The sequence below is a fragment of the Zingiber officinale genome, chromosome 3A (assembly GCF_018446385.1).
Source record: "Zingiber officinale cultivar Zhangliang chromosome 3A, Zo_v1.1, whole genome shotgun sequence".
Classification (NCBI taxonomy): Eukaryota; Viridiplantae; Streptophyta; class Magnoliopsida; order Zingiberales; family Zingiberaceae; genus Zingiber; species Zingiber officinale.
Window position 1 is genome coordinate 31,224,949 of NC_055990.1, and position 21,529 is coordinate 31,246,477.

At 35.1% G+C, this 21,529-nt stretch overlaps 1 protein-coding gene across 1 annotated transcript; it reads right to left on the reverse strand.

Moving 5' to 3' along the window:
- Positions 1 to 1,187: 1,187 nt before the first annotated feature.
- On the reverse strand, positions 1,188 to 14,587 carry LOC122050317. The gene is made up of 7 exons (XM_042611236.1): positions 14,441 to 14,587; positions 3,247 to 3,270; positions 2,388 to 2,449; positions 2,204 to 2,269; positions 2,066 to 2,133; positions 1,899 to 1,932; positions 1,188 to 1,430 (listed from the first exon to the last, which is right to left on the reverse strand). The coding sequence occupies exons 1-7, from the start codon at positions 14,585 to 14,587 to the stop codon at positions 1,382 to 1,384; spliced, it is 450 nt and encodes a 149-aa protein (XP_042467170.1). The 3' UTR covers positions 1,188 to 1,381.
- Between the last annotated feature and the right edge of the window lie 6,942 nt (positions 14,588 to 21,529).

A 21,529-nucleotide genomic window follows, 5' to 3' on the forward strand; every position in this document is an offset into this window, starting at 1 on the left:
TGGCTGATCGGTCGACCGACCCTCTGATTGGTCGACCGAATCGAAGATATTCAGAGACTTGGTCGAAGTGATTTGATCGGGTCAGATCGAGTAGAGACCGTTGGCTGATCGGTTGACCGAATACAAGGATCGGTCGACCGAACCTAAGCTCGATCCACAGAGTCTGCTTCCAGACGGGAAGCTGGGAAAGTACACAGGTTCGGTCGACCGAACCTAGGGATCGGTCGACCGATCCCCCTCTCGAAGTCAAACCCTGATCCCGAAGATCAGGGACTCTGGATGAGTCTTGGAACCCCTATATAAAGGGGTCTCGAACAGTAGAACGAGAATCATCAATTCTATAATTTTTTTTTAAACAACCTCTGTGCTCTTAAAGTGTCACTACAAAAAATAAAGGCTTCTGGGACAAATTTTGGGACGAATTTGACAAAAAAATTCGTTGCAAAATATTTAGGGACAAAATTTGGGACGAAAATATTTTCGTCCCAAAATTATTGATGCCAACTTTTGGAACAAATATTTGTTCGTTGGAAATTTGGCAACGAATTTGGGGACAAAATTGGCGATGAATAATATTTTCGTCCCCAAATTCGTTGCCAATTTTGCAACAAAAAACTCTATTTGTCCCAAAATACTATACAATTTTGCAACGAAAATTTATTTTGTTGCAAACTTAGCAACGAATTTGGGGACGAATTCGGGGATGAATTTAATTCTGTTGCCAAATCTGTCCCAAATTTGGCAACAAATTATATTTTCGTTGCCAAATTTGTTGCTAATTTTCATGACACATTGCAACGAATATTATTTTTGTTGCAAAATTTACAACGAATTTGGCAACGAAAATACTAATTTCATTTAAAAAATAAATATTCATTCCAAATTTCGTCCCAAATACTGGAACAAATCCGCAGTTTCGTCCCAAATTCTGGGACGAATCCGCATATTCGTCCCAGAATCTGGGACGAAATTTGGAACAAAAATATTTTTATTGCAAAATTATCAATGGATAAGTTTGGAACAAATTATTTTCGTTGCCAAATTCGTTCCTAAATTAAAAAAAAAATCCAGCAACTATACATTTCTACAATAAATTCAAATAAAATATATATAACAAATTCAAATAACAAAATATAGACTTTCAACACATCCTAATTAACAATATCACAAATAACACAATATATACATTCAACACATCCTATTTCAGATACATATATTAATAATTGAAATCAAATCACAATACAACAAATTCAAAGTTCTCAACATCTTCTTCAAACGACTCCAAAATATTATACAAGTTCAACACTCAAATATTTATAAAGTCTAATAATCCAAGAAGTTAAACAAGGAGTTAAATTTAAAAAAACTAAGATACATCAACTCATCTTCTTTCTCCACAAAAGCTTTCATCCCCATCAACTCTTCTCTTCCTGCATACAAACAAACGAATAAACCAGATCATGTGTAACCAGAAAGATAATAACTTAAATTCTAACAATCTCACAATTCTAATAGTTTCATTTGTATCAAATTGTTATGATATACCATATTTCACCTTATCAAACAAGTTTTACAAATATTATATTTCATCAAACATAGAGAGAATGAGATGTATTCTTAAAATCCCTATAATATGAAAATGTCTGAAATGAAAAAAACACAAACTAATATATGAGCAATTAGTTGATACTAGTCTTTAAGTACTCATAGTTACTTGGTTATTAGGCAAACTCTAATCATAATTTGGAATTTGAAGTAATAATGCAATAATATCAAATTTCAACAAATATATAAAAAGATACCTTTATTTAACTTTTCAAATATAACTAATTTAAAAATATATAAATATAATTAAAAGTCTAACATGTTCAACTACGAGTGTGTTATTTAATACTTACTTTTTTCTCCGATACATATTTCGCCTCACCAATCCTGTTAAAAACAAATTAACAATATTAAATAAAATAAAAATTAGAAAAGTTAACATGGCATGGTTTAATGTATAAAACACTAATTATGAGACAAATAATCATCAGACATAATTAAAATCATGAAATAGCATCACCAGCATCATCGTTATCATCATCGCCATCATCATCATCGTCACGCGGAGGAATCTGACTTAGAGCGGAACTAAAAATTCCAATATAAGATAAAGTAAATTGCAAATTTGATTCATAAAAAGGAACTTTCAAAAACTTACCATTTTTCTTCAAATAGCTTGTAGAACAAGAGGGGAAAAAAAATATTAGATGTCACCTCTAATGACCTGTAGGAATAAATACAATGTATTAACTGATAAAATAAATAAAATTATAACTGAGACAGTATATAAAAAGTGAGATATAAGTTTGGTAAGTTTGCATATTAAAGATAGGCTAGAATACCACGGGGAAGATCTACAAAAGTGCTTTATGATACGAGTGTCTCCAACTACACCGAGCGAGACCTGCACAAACAAAATTACAAATTTAGTCAATACCTTAACATAATAAATCATTTGTACTTTTTTCACTAGCATTTTAGTCTCTCTAAACTTTGTTCTTTTAGTAGCTATAAATGTTATTTTTTTGGCCATGAATGATGATCAATTTCAGTAGACGACTCTTGTTGATAAGCCGAACCCACAAAATCAAGCCAACTATCATTCTACTTAGGAGATAAGATGAGAAATCAGAGGCGTAATTTGATGGAAAGCACAAATTCAATGCATGAATAAATTACTGAGACTTAGCAAGTCCAAATTCTTACTGTTCAAAGAAATAACATAAAATGTTGACCTAAAATGAGTTGATTGAATCAAGGTTACAAAATCAATCATCATTGTAACTGGATAAGCATACAAACAGCGGATAAGTACTGTATCGGAATTTAAACCACCGGAGCAGCCCCGTCCAGGAGCAGCCACACGCTGCCAGGTGCGGCCACGAGCGGCCAAGCACGCCGCAAGAGGCGGCGGTGCTCGCTGGAGACAGCGGCGGTGGCCGCGGGAGGAGGCGACGGTGGCCGCTGGAGGAGGTGGCGCCTGCTCGAGGGAGAGCGACGGCCGTGAGAGGAGTTGGTGGCAGCCGTTGGAGCCTCACCCAAACGAGCGGAATGGCAGCCAAAGAAGACGACGGCGGCGGCGGCGCGCGCGTGTGGGACTGCGGGAGCCCGCGCGACGACACCACCGAGCGCGCCGCGCTATGCACATCATAGACCGCCACACCATGACGCGGCCCAGATGGGAGAGGGAAGAGGGATTACCTGCGCCGCTGCAGGAGAAGGATTCTGCCACCGCTGGAGAAGGATTCAGCCGCCGCTGCGAGAAGGAGATCGGGTAAAGAGAATATGTGGGATTAAGGGATATAGGGTTTTTTAGAAACAAAAATAGTTTGTTGCCATTTTTGTCCCTACTTTTGGGACGAATTCCTGGATTCGTCCCAAATTTTGGGACGAATCCAGGATTCGTCCCAGATTTAAGAAAATTAAAAAAAAAAAAAATTAATCGGATGACTAAATATGGACCTAGAGATGTCGGAATTTCACGAAACAAGTTTCTATGGATTCCTAATTTTTTCCTAATCTCAAAAATATCCTTATCCATAATTTTAACATATTATATTGACTGTGGTGAATTTTTTATTAAGAATTAGGTCATATTCGTGTTAAAAAATCACCACACTCAATATATTAGGTTAAAATTTAGAATTAGTATATTTTTATGATCAGGAGAAAATTATGAATGCATAGAAACTTGTTTCATTAAATTCCGAGATCTCTAGGTCCATATTTAGGCCTTCGGAATGATATTTATTTTATTTTTTATTTTTTTTAAATCTGGGACGAATCCTGGATTCGTCCCAGATTTTGGGACGAATTCCTGGATTCGTCCCAGATTTGGGGATGAATTCCAGGATTCGTCCCAAATTTTGGGACGAATCCAGGATTCGTCCCAGATTTAAGAAAATTAAAAAAGAAAAGAAAAATTAATCGGAGACACTAAATATGGACCTAGAGATGTCGGAATTTCATGAAACAAGTTTCTATGGATTCCTAATTTTTTCCTAATCTCAAAAATATCCTTATCCATAATTTTAACATATTATATTGACTGTGGTGAATTTTTTTATTAATCATTAGGTCATATTCGTGTTAAAAAATCACCACACTCAATATATTAGGTTAAAATTCAGGATTAAGATATTTTTATGATCAGGAGAAAATTATGAATACATAGAAACTTATTTCATTAAATTCCGAGATCTCTAGGTTCATATTTAGGCCTTCCGAATGATATTTATTTTATTTTTTCATTTTTTTAATTTTGGGACGAATTCCTGGATTCGTCCCAGATTTTGGGACGAATTCCTGGATTCGTCCCAGATTTTGGGACAAATCCAGGATTCGTCCCAAATTTAAATAAATTTAAAAATAAAAGAAAAATTAATCGGAGACACTAAATATGAACCTAGAGATGTCGGAATTTCATGAAACAAGTTTCTATGGGTTTCTAATTTTGTAATAATCATAAATAAATCCTCATTCATAATTTTGACCTAATATATTTAGTGTAGTGATTTTTTAAACCAAATTCTTTAAATTCAAGTTAAAAAATCACAACACTCAAAATATTAGGGTAAAATTATAGATGAGGACATTTTTACAATCAGGAGAAAATTATAAACTCATAGAATCTTGTTTCATAAAATTCTGACATCCGTAGGTATATATTTAAAGTTTTAGACACATATTCAAACATACGTTAAACGCTAACATACTTAATTAACATTAAACTATCTATGTTTCACTAAATATGGACCTAGAGATGTCGGAATTTCATGAAACAAGTTTCTATGGATTCCTAATTTTTTCCTAATCTCAAAAATATCCTTATCCATAATTTTAACATATTATATTGACTGTGGTGAATTTTTTATTAAGAATTAGGTCATATTCGTGTTAAAAAATCACCACACACAATATATTAGGTTAAAATTTAGAATTAGTATATTTTTATGATCAGGAGAAAATTATGAATGCATAGAAACTTGTTTCATTAAATTCCGAGATCTCTAGGTCCATATTTAGGCCTTCGGAATGATATTTATTTTATTTTTTATTTTTTTTAAATCTGGGACGAATCCTGGATTCGTCCCAGATTTTGGGACGAATTCCTGGATTCGTCCCAGATTTGGGGACGAATTCCAGGATTCGTCCCAAATTTTCGGACGAATCCAGGATTCGTCCCAGATTTAAGAAAATTAAAAAAGAAAAGAAAAATTAATCGGAGACACTAAATATGGACCTAGAGATGTCGGAATTTCATGAAACAAGTTTCTATGGATTCCTAATTTTTTCCTAATCTCAAAAATATCCTTATCCATAATTTTAACATATTATATTGACTGTGGTGAATTTTTTATTAATCATTATGTCATATTCGTGTTAAAAAATCACCACACTCAATATATTAGGTTAAAATTCAGGATTAGGATATTTTTATGATCAGGAGAAAATTATGAATACATAGAAACTTATTTCATTAAATTCCGAGATCTCTAGGTTCATATTTAGGCCTTCCGAATGATATTTATTTTATTTTTTCATTTTTTTAATTCTGGGACGAATCCTGGATTTGTCCCAGATTTTGGGACGAATTCCTGGATTCGTCCCAGATTTTGGGACGAATTCCTGGATTCGTCCCAGATTTTGGGACAAATCCAGGATTCGTCCCAAATTTAAATAAATTTAAAAATAAAAGAAAAATTAATCGGAGACACTAAATATGAACCTAGAGATGTCGGAATTTCATGAAACAAGTTTCTATGGGTTTCTAATTTTGTAATAATCATAAATAAATCCTCATTCATAATTTTGACCTAATATATTTAGTGTAGTGATTTTTTAAACCAAATTCTTTAAATTCAAGTTAAAAAATCACAACACTCAAAATATTAGGGTAAAATTATAGATGAGGACATTTTTACAATCAGGAGAAAATTAGAAACTCATAGAATCTTGTTTCATAAAATTCTGACATCCGTAGGTATATATTTAAAGTTTTAGACACATATTCAAACATACGTTAAACGCTAACATACTTAATTAACATTAAACTATCTATGTTTCACTAAATATGGACCTAGAGATGTCGGAATTTCACGAAACAAGTTTCTATGGATTCCTAATTTTTTCCTAATCTCAAAAATATCCTTATCCATAATTTTAACATATTATATTGACTGTGGTGAATTTTTTATTAAGAATTAGGTCATATTCGTGTTAAAAAATCACCACACTCAATATATTAGGTTAAAATTTAGAATTAGTATATTTTTATGATCAGGAGAAAATTATGAATGCATAGAAACTTGTTTCATTAAATTCCGAGATCTCTAGGTCCATATTTAGGCCTTCGGAATGATATTTATTTTATTTTTTATTTTTTTTAAATCTGGGACGAATCCTGGATTCGTCCCAGATTTTGGGACGAATTCCAGGATTCGTCCCAAATTTTGGGACGAATCCAGGATTCGTCCCAGATTTAAGAAAATTAAAAAAGAAAAGAAAAATTAATCGGAGACACTAAATATGGACCTAGAGATGTCGGAATTTCATGAAATAAGTTTCTATGGATTCCTAATTTTTTCCTAATCTCAAAAATATCCTTATCCATAATTTTAACATATTATATTGACTGTGGTGAATTTTTTATTAATCATTAGGTCATATTCGTGTTAAAAAATCACCACACTCAATATATTAGGTTAAAATTCAGGATTAGGATATTTTTATGATCAGGAGAAAATTATGAATACATAGAAACTTATTTCATTAAATTCCGAGATCTCTAGGTTCATATTTAGGCCTTCCGAATGATATTTATTTTATTTTTTCATTTTTTTAATTCTGGGACGAATCCTGGATTTGTCCCAGATTTTGGGACGAATTCCTGGATTCGTCCCAGATTTTGGGACGAATTCCTGGATTCGTCCCAGATTTTGGGACAAATCCAGGATTCGTCCCAAATTTAAATAAATTTAAAAATAAAAGAAAAATTAATCGGAGACACTAAATATGAACCTAGAGATGTCGGAATTTCATGAAACAAGTTTCTATGGGTTCCTAATTTTGTAATAATCATAAATAAATCCTCATTCATAATTTTAACCTAATATATTTAGTGTAGTGATTTTTTAAACCAAATTCTTTAAATTCAAGTTAAAAAATCACAACACTCAAAATATTAGGGTAAAATTATAGATGAGGACATTTTTACAATCAGGAGAAAATTAGAAACTCATAGAATCTTGTTTCATAAAATTCTGACATCCGTAGGTATATATTTAAAGTTTTAGACACATATTCAAACATACGTTAAACGCTAACATACTTAATTAACATTAAACTATCTATGTTTCACTAAATATGGACCTAGAGATGTCGGAATTTCACGAAACAAGTTTCTATGGATTCCTAATTTTTTCCTAATCTCAAAAATATCCTTATCCATAATTTTAACATATTATATTGACTGTGGTGAATTTTTTATTAAGAATTAGGTCATATTCGTGTTAAAAAATCACCACACTCAATATATTAGGTTAAAATTTAGAATTAGTATATTTTTATGATCAGGAGAAAATTATGAATGCATAGAAACTTGTTTCATTAAATTCCGAGATCTCTAGGTCCATATTTAGGCCTTCGGAATGATATTTATTTTATTTTTTATTTTTTTTAAATCTGGGACGAATCATGGATTCGTCCCAGATTTTGGGACGAATTCCTGGATTCGTCCCAGATTTGGGGATGAATTACAGGATTCGTCCCAAATTTTCGGACGAATCCAGGATTCGTCCCAGATTTAAGAAAATTAAAAAAGAAAAGAAAAATTAATCGGAGACACTAAATATGGACTTAGAGATGTCGGAAGTTCATGAAACAAGTTTCTATGGATTCCTAATTTTTTCCTAATCTCAAAAATATCCTTATCCATAATTTTAACATATTATATTGACTGTGGTGAATTTTTTATTAATCATTAGGTCATATTCGTGTTAAAAAATCACCACACTCAATATATTAGGTTAAAATTCAGGATTAGGATATTTTTATGATTAGGAGAAAATTATGAATACATAGAAACTTATTTCATTAAATTCCGAGATCTCTAGGTTCGTATTTAGGCCTTCCGAATGATATTTATTTTATTTTTTCATTTTTTTAATTCTGGGACGAATCCTGGATTTGTCCCAGATTTTGGAACGAATTCCTGGATTCGTCCCAGATTTTGGGACGAATTCTTGGATTCGTCCCAGATTTTGGGACAAATCCAGGATTCGTCCCAAATTTAAAAAAATTTAAAAATAAAAGAAAAATTAATCGGAGACACTAAATATGAACCTAGAGATGTCGGAATTTCATGAAACAAATTTCTATGGGTTCCTAATTTTGTAATAATCATAAATAAATCCTCATTCATAATTTTAACCTAATATATTTAGTGTAGTGATTTTTTAAACCAAATTCTTTAAATTCAAGTTAAAAAATCACAACACTCAAAATATTAGGGTAAAATTATAGATGAGGACATTTTTACAATCAGGAGAAAATTAGAAACTCATAGAATCTTGTTTCATAAAATTCTGACATCCGTAGGTATATATTTAAAGTTTTAGACACATATTCAAACATACGTTAAACGATAACATACTTAATTAACATTAAACTATCTATGTTTCACTAAATATGGACCTAGAGATGTCGGAATTTCATGAAACAAGTTTCTATGGATTCCTAATTTTTTCCTAATCTCAAAAATATCCTCATCCATAATTTTAACATATTATATTGACTGTGGTGAATTTTTTATTAAGAATTAGGTCATATTCGTGTTAAAAAATCACCACACTCAATATATTAGGTTAAAATTTAGAATTAGTATATTTTTATGATCAGAAGAAAATTATGAATGCATAGAAACTTGTTTCATTAAATTCTGAGATCTCTAGGTCCATATTTAGGCCTTCGGAATGATATTTATTTTATTTTTTATTTTTTTTAAATCTGGGACGAATCCTAGATTCGTCCCAGATTTTGGGACGAATTCCTGGATTCGTCCCAGATTTGGGGACGAATTCCAGGATTCGTCCCAAATTTTGGGACGAATCCAGGATTCGTCCCAGATTTAAGAAAATTAAAAAAGAAAAGAAAAATTAATCGGATACACTAAATATGGATCTAGAGATGTCGGAATTTCATGAAACAAGTTTCTATGGATTCCTAATTTTTTCCTAATCTCAAAAATATCCTTATCCATAATTTTAACATATTATATTGACTGTGGTGAATTTTTTATTAATCATTAGGTCATATTCGTGTTAAAAAATCACCACACTCAATATATTAGGTTAAAATTCAGGATTAGGATATTTTTATGATCAGGAGAAAATTATGAACGCATAGAAATTTGTTTCATTAAATTTCGAGATCTCTAGGTCTATATTTAGGCTTTTCGAATAATATTTATTTTATTTTTTAATTTTTTAAAATCTGGGACGAATCCCGGATTCGTCCCAGATTTTGGGACGAATTCCTGGATTCGTCCCAGATTCTGGAACGAATCCAGAATTCGTCCCAGATTCTGGAACGAATCCAGAATTCGTCCCAGAATTTGGAACGAATCCTAGATTCGTCCCAGATTCTGGAACGAATTTTGCAACGAAAATATTGTTTGTTGGCAATTTGCGATGAAATTTTTTTGTTGCAGATTTCGTTTCTAATTTGGGTCAAATTTTATATTTGTTGCCAAAATTGTTGCAATTTTGGGACGAAAAATTTTCGTCCCAAACTTTCGTCCCTAAATTATTGTTTTTTTGTAGTGTGTAAAATGCTTCTCCGCCTTCAAAAAAGAAGACTCTTTTAGTGCGTCTTTCCACCGCCTTGGATTAACAACCGTCTCGGTTGTAACCAAGTCAAATAGTTGAGTCGTCTCTCTTTTCTTTTTTGTTAATTACTTTAATTATTAGTGTTGCTTTATTTTAGAGTTGAAAGTTCGAGTAGGATATAATTTTTTGGTTGCAGACAATTCACCCCCTCCTCTTGTCAGTCCTCGCTGCACCAACAAGTGGTATCAGAGACAACAGCCTCAGAAGGACTAATCACCGTCTGAAGCACAAAGATCAGGATAATGACCGGTACGTGTGAACATTCATCCTCCGAAATTCGATGAAAATTTCACTATATAAAAACAAAAAATAAAAATATTCTTTAAAATGGATTTTGACATTCTTATTACAATCAAATATGATTTTAATATTACCTTTTAAGTAACGTGCATGAGTTTTTTTTTTTTTTTTTTTTTCCTTGTAGTGGTCATTTACTCATTTGCCTAGAGGAAAGCGAGGATTGACGCATCTTAATGTTAATCACATTGATGGATTTGCTGTCGGCCATGATAACTCTCCCTATAAGGAATGGGAAGGTAGAGTATCCATTTGGCACCCCGTTTGTACTGTCAAAGGATTTGTATAAATTTTTTCATCATCAAAGTGCAAGATTTGAAAATAGTCTATCTACTTTATTCACAAACTACGTAACTCATCATGAATCCAAAAACAATGAGATTCAGACTTTCGTTTTAAAAATATATGGAAAAAAGAATTCAATACCATTTTAAAGAAATAGAACGAAGAGTAGTATATCAATATAGATAGAGAAAGTAAATAATAGCTTATAATATGCAACATAATCCAAACAATATAAATACAGGAAGAAACGGAATCCTCTAGATCATAAAGTACAATCCAAAGGATAAATCATTCCATTCATTGGTGGGATCTAGAGGATCCCACCTGTTATATAAGTGCGATCAACGAGATCCCACTTATGAGGTATTCCTGATTTAGGATTGGACCAAGGATACGAGTCCAGAGGATCCAGTCCAATTCAGGAAACAAATAAACAACTTACAATGTATCATCCAAAACATTTATTCTAAATATGAACACAACCACAAATAAAAGAATAAGAGATGCAAGTCTGTAGACACCAAAATCCAAGGCTATCATCCTATTAGACAGGCATTTACAAAGAACATTGATATTCGTTTGAATCATAGATATGGTTTAACACACTAAACCTCTAGGTCTAACTCTGAATATTCTAGAAATTGACTTATGTTTGTCATCTCATCATCCTTATAGTCATGTAGAACTTTGACCTTTTAGTATAGAAATGCTCGCATATTAACATTGTTTTGGTGTGTATGCATGTTATGGAACCAAACTTGCAAGTTTTGTCTTCGCTTGCTAAATCATAAACAATCTTTAGCATCTCTGCTCATCACATTTTATTTGAAAAGAATTAGTCACTTGAGTATGTGATATGCCTTTCATTTATTATTTGTTTTGGCTCAATTTTAATGAATTTATATGCATCGACCAATTCTCATATTCTGGATCAGGTGAAGAGGATTACTCAACGTGGCAATAGGGTAATATAGTTACAGTGTAGGATGGAATTACATTGTAGCTCATGCTGCTATTTTCACTGTTCCTCTGGAGGTTCACAAAGGAAATCTTAATAGAGTTTGAGCCTAGGCTTCTGGAACCAGTTTGTTTCTTTGGAACATGGATACAGTGAAGTAGCCCCAATTCCAAGGCATCTCAAATTGCTCAACCTTGTGATGCCCTTTGGAAGTTCATGAAGTGATTTACACCTTGAGATATTCAAAGTTTGCAGGTTTGCAGGACACTCAATGGATTCAGGAAGCTTTCTAATCTTTGTTCGATCAAGCTCCAAGTATTTTAGATGAAACAATTTCTTAAGAGAATCTGGGAGGCTGTCTATGGATGTATCACACAAATCCAACACTAAGACACTTTAAGCTTTCAAATACATGATCCTCAAACCGCTTGATTGGAGGTCAATTAAGGAGACATAGGGTTCTTAAACACTTTTGCTCTATTATCACATTGGGAAGCAATGACAAATCACCTTGGTCGTTTGATATGGACAAACGACGAATGTTTGTCAAAGACATTGTACTTGTGCATTAAGCATCATTAATAATAATAATCCCTTCCTCTTCCATCAGTTTTTCCCCAAAAGATAGTAAAACATCATGCATAACAAATCTTGTATAGTCCATTTGCAAAAGGTTTCTTGCAATAATTAATTTCTTTGTAGTAGTCGTCTACGATATCTTCCATCAAATTGTTCAATCACAAATCCTTCGGCCACCCATAGTCGGATTATGTCCGATTGATGTGATATGCCGTGGTAGAAAGCACAATTAAGAAAACATTGTTTGAGGTGACTAGGTAAATCATCATAGCTCAAGTATAAAACCTTTGATACTTCATTTTCATTCTCTTTCACATATTATTGGATCGAGATGCACGTGAGAAAAGAGGAAGAAGGGGGTGAATCATGTGATTTTTAAAACTTCTCTTTGTTTTGGAAAGCGAGTACGCAATGAAAAATTATAGAAACAAAAAGCTAAAACACAAGTACGTAATCGATTTACTTGGTCTAAAGCCTTCGGCGACTCCTACTCCAAGATCCAGGTCCCGCAGACTTATTAATAGATAATTCACTAATAACCTCTTCCAAAACAGCCAGAAAAAGAGATTGAATACAAAAAGAATAGGAACAAGTATAACACGTTACACTCTTCCTTTTGCTATAATTAAGTACAAAACTGAATTTCATTACCCAGCACTTTCGAAGATGATCGGCTTAGACTCAGTGTTGGACAGCTCCTCAACAATAGTCGGACACAACAATGTTGTAGAAGAGCAACAACAGGAAGCCGAAGTAGTCGAAATGTCAAATGGACTCGTAGAAGCTTGTAGAAGAGTTGATGATGAAGCCTTGGTCGAGCAGCTGTTTTATAGAGGATGAAAGACGTCTTCCATAGGCAAACTTTATCCTGACAAAATTGTTCCTTATCGATGATGAACCCTTCTGGCTTATCTAACTGAAGGCATCTTCCAAGCTCCCGAATGTGTCTTCCATGAATAGTACTCAAGGCGCCTTCAAAGCTCTTGAAAGCGCCTCAAGTACTGTTCACCCGAGGCACTTTGTGCTCCTTTTACTCTGCAAAATGTGTTTGTCCAACACAAAAATATCTAACCTGTAAAACAAAGTTAGCACAATAATAATAATAAGGAGTAATAATTAGTTTCTGTCCTTCCAAAATCATAAACTAGTCAGAGTCTCAATTTAGGGATCCAAAATGAACCTAAACTGGACCAACGCCTAAAGTTCAAGCTTAGACTCATCCTCACAGGAACTCTCTCCTCTAGTGACTTATCTTCACTTACCAACTTACAATCTCTTGACTAGCCTCTCGATCCACTAAGTCTTCTCACTAGTTGTCAGGTTTGCAGACCCAATTGAATTTCGACCAATTGTCAGGCCTCATGGACCCAGTTGGATTTCCCGCCAGTTATTAGGTCGGCCCTTTAACTTATCTGGACTTCGCACCAACTATCGGGTCCTCAACAGGGCCGACTTTAGAGGGAGGCAGCTGCTTAGGGCCTCCCTATTCTAAGGGCCTCCAGATTATTAAGATTTTATATTTATATTTGAGAATTTTATTAAATTTGATAATGGATCAATTTTGTTGACAAACCAAAAAATATTTTATTTTTAACCGGTCTGGCAAAAGAAAACCTTAAACAAGCTTTTTTTTATTATTAATATCTCTTTTTATTAATTTTAATCAATTCACGATTTGAAATTGTTCAAATTTATCCTCATTTTTTAACATAATAATTTTATTTCATATCTTATATTTATCCTTACCTTGTTATTTATAACACTCCACTTATTTTATAATGGCACATGGATCATGAGACACATCTTGACTAAACCTTTTGTATCCACAATTCATTATATTCGACCATTAAAACTCAATTTGAGTGAAAAAAAAGCAGATTCACTTTTTCCTTTTCAATTCTTGGATTCTCTCTCATACAACTCTATCTCTAATTTTCTACCCTATCTTTCGCCTCATCGCTACGCCGACTTCAAATCGCAACAGAGAAACTCTCTAGAGAGATCGATAATCCGACAATCTTTGATCTTCGGCCCCAAGCCTCCCATCTCGAATCCCATCAATCCACTAATTCGGCACTAATAGTCTCCAATTAGCCTAGGGCCTCCAATTTTCTCGAGACAGCCCTGGTCCTTAAACCAAGTTGGATTTCATCTTGATATCAGGTCCCCTAAACTTGTTAATCCCTACATGCTCGGTAAATACATTAAATTACAAAAACACTTAACTTAATTCACTTGTCATTTATCAAAACTTAAATTACACCATTAATATAAATTACACCAACACAAACCATATATAAATTACTTTCAATAACTTTTTTCCACTCCCTTTTGGTCTTTTCCTTATGAAATAAAACACCAGCCATCACTTTAACTGTCAGACGAAGACCATCACATTTCTAACAATTTCAGTACCAATTTCTTCTAATTCAGAAGTTATTACATCCTCCCCATCTTCAAGAACAATCTTTCTAATTAATTCCCAGCCACTATTATCGTGCATTTTCTTAACATGGTGAACAAAATCAGCTCTCATTTCTTTTGTCACATTTTCATGCCTAGTGGTAAATAGGATACTAGTCCTATAGGATCCATTCAAGATGGTCTTTCTGAGTAGATCTCCACCTACACTTGCGCTCCATATATCATCTAACACAAGGAGTAAACATTATGAAAGAAGAGGAACAATCTTGTCTTCAACTTTTGCTATAATTTGAATGTCATCATTATTTCTTCCTACACCTCTCAATACATGTTTAAGTAGCTCAATCTGAGAATAATTCTTGGAAGCATTTACAATTAATGTGTTGGGATTTTCGACTCGCAAAAACCGCTTTTACGTTGCGGAAACCCCGAAAGCTCATGCCACCGGATCCGTGTGAATATTAAAATTGTACATGTACAAGTTTTCTAATCCTAGATCTACTTTAGATCTACATATTTAGGAGTTTATACCTTTGATGCGAAGCCCTTCGCTTATCCCGCTCGTCCAAGGTTCGCTGAATCTCAAGGGTGTCAAATGAACATCCCTCTATGTGTATCCACACGAACAAAAGGTGGAGAAGAAACCTTAGAGTGTGCTAGCACCCTTGAAGGTTTCGGCCAAGGTGGAGGAGAGGGAGAGAAGAAGAAACAAGGAGGAAGAGGATGCCTTGAATGAGTTTACACAATTGTAACTCATGGAATCATGTGGCCGACCACCTTAGAAAGAGGTTATATACCTCCATGGGATATCAAGAGTCACAACTCTTGATCTCTCTCATGAGATGGCACACACATGGGCTAATATTGATGATGTGGAATATTATCATTGGCCCACTTAATGCCAACTCACAAATGAGGTGGCAATGGTCAAGTCAAACTTGACCTTTCATCTTCCCTCTCAAGTCAAGTCAAACTTGACCACTTCTCTCCCATGGTTGATCAAATCTAACCATTTGATTCAAATCAATTTAATATAATGAATTTCTATTCATTGATTAAATTGATTCAATGAAAATAATCTAAATTAGATCCATTGTACACATGAATCAAATCGAGTCTAACTCAATTAGTTTAATTTGGATTACTCTTAATCCAACTTGGTTCATCACATGAACCTAATCCTCTTGGTTCATCAAATGAACTTAATCTCCATCTAATTGCCCTTTTTGTGTGACCCTATAGGTTCTTGTAATGTTGGCAATACTCCTAAACTCATTTAAAAGCATAAGTAATTAGCAGTATCTAGCAACACATCATTACTACCCAAGTTACAAGAATGTTGAGATCCAACATCACCTTGTGACTACTAATTGTGACTCTTCACAGTATATGACAAGTGTCCTTCTATCCTTGACACCTACATTGATCAATGTGAGGCATAAACCGTGTCATCCTCTGATCAATCTAAATCTTGAACTCCAAGTAGACTCACTATAATCAAATGAGTTCAATATCTTATATTGACTCATTTGGGCATGACCATGCACTTAGTGGTCTCACTCTATCAAGAATAACAATGTCACTCCCGTTATATAGGAGGGATAGATCTCATTTACATCACTCACATCCCTCCACATAATTTGTTACATACCCAGTAATCGTCTTTATAGTCCACCTAGTTACGGGTGACATTTGACGAAGCCAAAGTATGCAACTCCTTATGTAGGGAACCATGGTGACTTCAGGTCCAAGGACTAATAGTCATACTAATAGCCACATAAAAAAATATATGACACTCATATAACGATCCATGATACTTTCTCATGGCGAGTCATTCAGTATACATTCTCCAATGTATACCCATGTGTCAACTTGATATCTCTATATCCATGACTTGTGAGATCAAGTCATCGAGTTTACCTACATGCTAGTTTCGTCGCATTAACATTGTCCCTAAATGTTAATACTTGACTAGAAATGATTAAGAGTAGTATTTTCTATATCATCTCACTATCGATTCAACCAATCGATTGATATAGATATGAACCTTCTACTCAAGGACGCTATTATACTTAATTATTTGACACTAATACAAGTAAGTATAATAATTAAAACAAATGTCTTTATATATATAGGAATATGATATAATTAGTCCATACAACAATCATCATATGATTGGCTCTAAGGCTCTAACTAACAATCTCCCACTAGCACTAGTGTAAATCAGTGTAGGCTCTAAGGCCCAATAACCTAGTGTGACCATCATGCTTTCTCTGTGCCAAAGCCTTAGTCAAGAGATCTACGATGTTAGCCTCTGTGGGTACTCTGTAAATCTTCACATCTCCTCTATCGATGATCTCTCGAATGAGATGGAAGCACCGTAGTATGTGTTTGGTCTGCTGGTGTGAGCGAGGTTCCTTAGCCTGTGCAATTGCTCCATTGTTGTCACAATAGAGCTCTATCAGATTAGCTACGCTAGGAACCACCCCAAGCTCAGTAATGAACTTGCGGATCCAAACTGCCTCCTTTGTTGCTTCTGATGCAGTAATATACTCGGCCTCTGTTGTAGAATCAACGACTGTGTCCTACTTCAAACTCTTCCAGCTCACATCACCACCATTCAAGCAAAACACGAACCCAGACTGTGATCTATAATCATTCTGGTCAGTTTGGAAACTGGCATCACTGTAATCCTTTACAGCTAGCTCATCATCGCCTCCATATATCAAGAAATATTCTTTAGTCCTTCTCAAGTACTTAAGAATATTCTTGACTGCTATCCAGTGACTTTCACCTGGATGTGACTAGTATATGCTCGTCATGCTCAAAGTATACAAAACATTATGACCAGTACATAGCATGACGTACATGATACATCCTATGGCTGAGGCATAAGGGATCGTATCCATGCGGTCTCTCTCCTCTCTAGAAGAGGGACTTTAAGTATTCGAAAGACTCACACCATGTGACATCGGCAGAACTCCCTTCTTGGAGTTCTTCATGGCAAACCGTAGTAATACTTTGTCAATATATGTACTCTGACTTAGGCCAAGCAACCTCTTAGATCTATCTCTATATATCTGTATGCCTATAATACGGGCTGCTTCACCTAAGTCCTTCATTGAAAAACAATTCCCTAGCCAAGTCTTTATAGACTGCAGCAAAGGGATGTTGTTCCCAATGAGTAGTATGTCATCCACATACAATACAAGGAAGACAACTGTGTTCCCTACAACCTTCTTGTAGACACAGGGTTCATCTTCATTTTTGATAAAACCAAACTATTTGATTGCATCATCAAATCGAATATTCCAGCTCCGAGAAGTTTGCTTTAGTCCATAAATGGACTTATGCAGTTTGCATACTCTGCCAGTATGTTGTGGATCTACAAAACCCTCAGGTTGTGTCATGTATACATCCTCGAGCAGGTTTCCATTCAGAAATACGGTTTTGACATCCATCTGTCAAATTTCATAATCGTGGTATGCTGCAATAGCAAGCATGATCCGAATGGACTTAAACATCGCTACTAGAGAAAAGGTTTCATCATAGTCAATACCATGAATTTATTTGAAACCTTTAGCTACCAGACGACCCTTATATGAGTTCATCCATGTCAGTCTTTCTCTTAAAGACCCACTTACACCCAATGGGTTTTACCCCTTCAGGTGGATCAACCAAAGTCCATACTTGGTTGGTGTACATGGATTCCCATTTCGAATCTCATGGCCTCTAGCCATTTCTCAGAATCTGATCTCATCAGAGCTTCCTGATAAGAGGTAGGCTCATTCTCAATGAGCATGACGTCATCATGGTCAGACAAGAGAAATGAGTATATCTCAGACTGACGACGTACCCTATCAGACCTGCGAAGAGGTATGTCTACTTGAACTGGTTGTTGTTCCTCAACTCCTTGTGGAACAATCTCATCATCCACAACACTTTGTGATTCCAATTCAACTTCCATCAAGGCTTCAGTGCTATGGTCCATATCCTGAACTTCTTCAATATTGAATGTACTCCCACTAGTTTTTCTAGAAACAAAGTCCCTTTCTATAAAAATCCCAGTCTTAGCCACAACTACTTTGTGTTGACTAGGAATGTAGAAGTAATATCCCTTCGTTTCCTTGGGATATCCTATAAAATAGCACTTAAGATTTTGGTCCCAATTTGTCTAAGACTTGACGTCGAACGTAAGCCTCACAAACCCAAATCCTCATAAAAGACACCTGGACATCTTTCCTAGTCCATATCCTATATGGTGTCTTTATCATAGTCTTGGATGGAACACGGTTGAGTATGAAGGCTGCTGTGTCCAGAGCATAGCCCCAAAGAGATGTAGGAAGATTTGTGTGACTCATCATAGACCGTACCATATCTAATAAGGTATGATTCCTCTTTTCGGATACATCATTCCACTGTGGTGTTCTAGGAGGAGTGAGTTGTGATAGAATCCCGCATTCAGCTAGATAGTCACGAAACTCATGGCTAATGTATTCTCCACCTCGATTTGATCAAAGTATCTTAATACTCTTGCCAAGCTGAGTTTGTACTTCATTCTTGAATGTTTTGAACTTTTCAAAAGATTCTGACTTATGTGTCATCAGATACAAATAACCATATCTACTGAAGTCATCAGTAAATGTAATAAAGTTCCTATAACCACCCCTAGCAGCGACATTGAAAGGTCCACATACATCACTATGTATAAGTCCTAACAAGTCAGTCGCTTTCTCGCTGTGTCCACTAAAGAGAGTCTTGGTCATCTTATCCAGTAGGCATGACTCGCATGTCTCATATGATTCAAAATCAAATGAGTCCAACAAACCATCTTTATGGAGCTAGGATAGGCGTTTGTCATTTATATGACCTAAGCGACAATGTCATAGATAGGTTTGGTTCATTTCATTTGATTTGAACATTTTGGTATTTATGTTATAGATGGGGTTCTCTAAGTCTAGAATATAGAGTCCGTTAATCAGAGATGCACTACAATAGAACATATCATTTAAATAAACTGAACAACATTTATTTTTTATCATAAATGAAAAACCTTTCTTGTCCAAACAAGAAACTGATATAATGTTCTTAGTAAGAGCAGGCACATAACAACATTCATCTAATTCTAGTACAAACCCAGAGGGAAGAGATAGAAAGTAAGTCCCTATAGCAACAGCAGCAACCCGTGCTCCATTGCCTACTCGTAGGTCCACCTCGCCCTTCGTCAATGCCCTGCTATTTCTCAATGTCTGCACATTAGTACAAATGTGAGAAGCACATCCGGAATCTAATACCCATGATGAAGAAATAGATAGATTGACTTCTATAACATATATATCTGAAGTAGAAGTGTCACTTCTCTTCTTCTTAATATCTTCCAGGTAAACTTTACAGTTCCTCTTCCAGTGCCCGGTCTGACTGCAGTGGAAGCAGGTAGCATCCTTGGCAACCCCTCCTTTGGGTTTCAGTGTCTTGCCTTTGCCCTTGGCTTGAGACTTTCCATTACCTTTAGGCTTGCTCTTGCCTTTGCCCTTTTGCACCATCAAAATGGAGTTAGGCTTAACTTTCTTAAAGTTGATCTCAGCAGTTCTCAATATACTCAGAAGCTCAGGCAGTGGCTTGTCAATTTCATTCATGTTGTAGTTCATGACGAATTGACTGTAGCTCTCTGGCAAGGATTGCAAGACCAAATCAGTGGTCATCTCTTGGCCAAGGGAAAATCCCAACCTCTGTAGGTTTTCTATGTACCCAATCATCTTGAGTACATATGGACCTACGGGAGTCCCGTCTTGCATCTTGCACTGAAACAGTACCTTAGAGATCTCGAATCTCTCGTGCCTAACTTGTCCTTGATATAGTTGACGAAGATGTTCAACCATATCATAAGCACCCATCAACTCGTGTTGCTTCTTAAGCTCAAAATTCATGGTCGCGAGCATGAGACAGGACACATCTAATACGTCATCTTGATGCTTCTTATAAGCATCACGGTCAGCTCGCGTGGCAGTGGCAGGAGGTGCCTCGGGAATGGGCGTCTCCAGGACGTACAGTTTCCTTTCCTGAGTGAGAACAATTCTTAGGTTCCTGTACTAGTCCAGGAAGTTAGCTCCGTTGAGCTTGTCCTTATCAAGGACAGAACGCAGGGAGAAGGTGTTCGTGTTTGACGACATGACAATCTACAACAGAAAATGTAGAAAATAAATAATTATATTCCACTAATCATTTAATTAGGCCTTTAACTAAATGATGCTCCCATTGAATTATAGAACTTTTGTAGAATCAAGTCATGGATGTGGTCAAACCACACTCATTAGATTCTAACCAACTAGCTATAATTCTTGCGGGACAAGATCCACATTATACTATGCCCTGAGTTAGCTTTGGCTAAATCGTCCAAGACTTAGTATGATCGGTAGGTAACTAATTACCAATTACATCACTATGCAACTCTTGTTTATAGGATCAAGATCTGCATGTATATTAAAACTTGAGTTAGTTTTGGCTAAATTGTCCAAGAGTTAATATAAATGTAATTTTGACCTATCTACCAACCATTAGAAAATGTCTATAGTTAAAATCGATCCAATTGAGTTTAACTAGTTTTACTCAATCTAATTGAGTTGTACTCACCCATGTGTTGATAGGCGGGACCAAGATTGTCCCTCCGCACCCTACCAAGATAATATGCGTTGCTCTGCTTTGGCAGATTCGACAACATGTGATCGAGGTAGTGATGGGTATCACGGCATGGTAGGCATTTTTGAGTTGTCGCGATTTAGATCTAATCTAATCGTTGATGTGTATCATATATTCGATTTAGATTTAATCTAATCGTGGTGCATCATATATGCGATTTAGATCTAATCTAATCGTTAAAGCACTAATTAATTACTCTACTCTAGCATGCATCACATACACACACACAATCAATTAATTAAATTGTGATTAGTCATGACCCTACTACGATCTTCTCAAGCCAATGAGAAGATCAGATGGTCAACCTAGGGTCAACAGCTTCTCCAAGCTTTTCCCTTTAACCGCCATGTGTTGCTCG

Excerpts from the sequence above, each read along its gene's own strand:
- LOC122050317 (XM_042611236.1), bottom strand. The coding sequence starts at position 14,587 with ATGAGAGCTGATTTTGTTCACCATGTTAAGAAAATGCACGATAATAGT. Across the intron at positions 2,270-2,387 it reads TTTTGTAGATCTTCCCCGTG|GTCATTAGAGGTGACATCTA; the intron begins GTATTCTAGCCT and ends TTATTCCTACAG. Across the intron at positions 1,933-2,065 it reads TGATGATAACGATGATGCTG|GATTGGTGAGGCGAAATATG; the intron begins GTGATGCTATTT and ends TGTTTTTAACAG.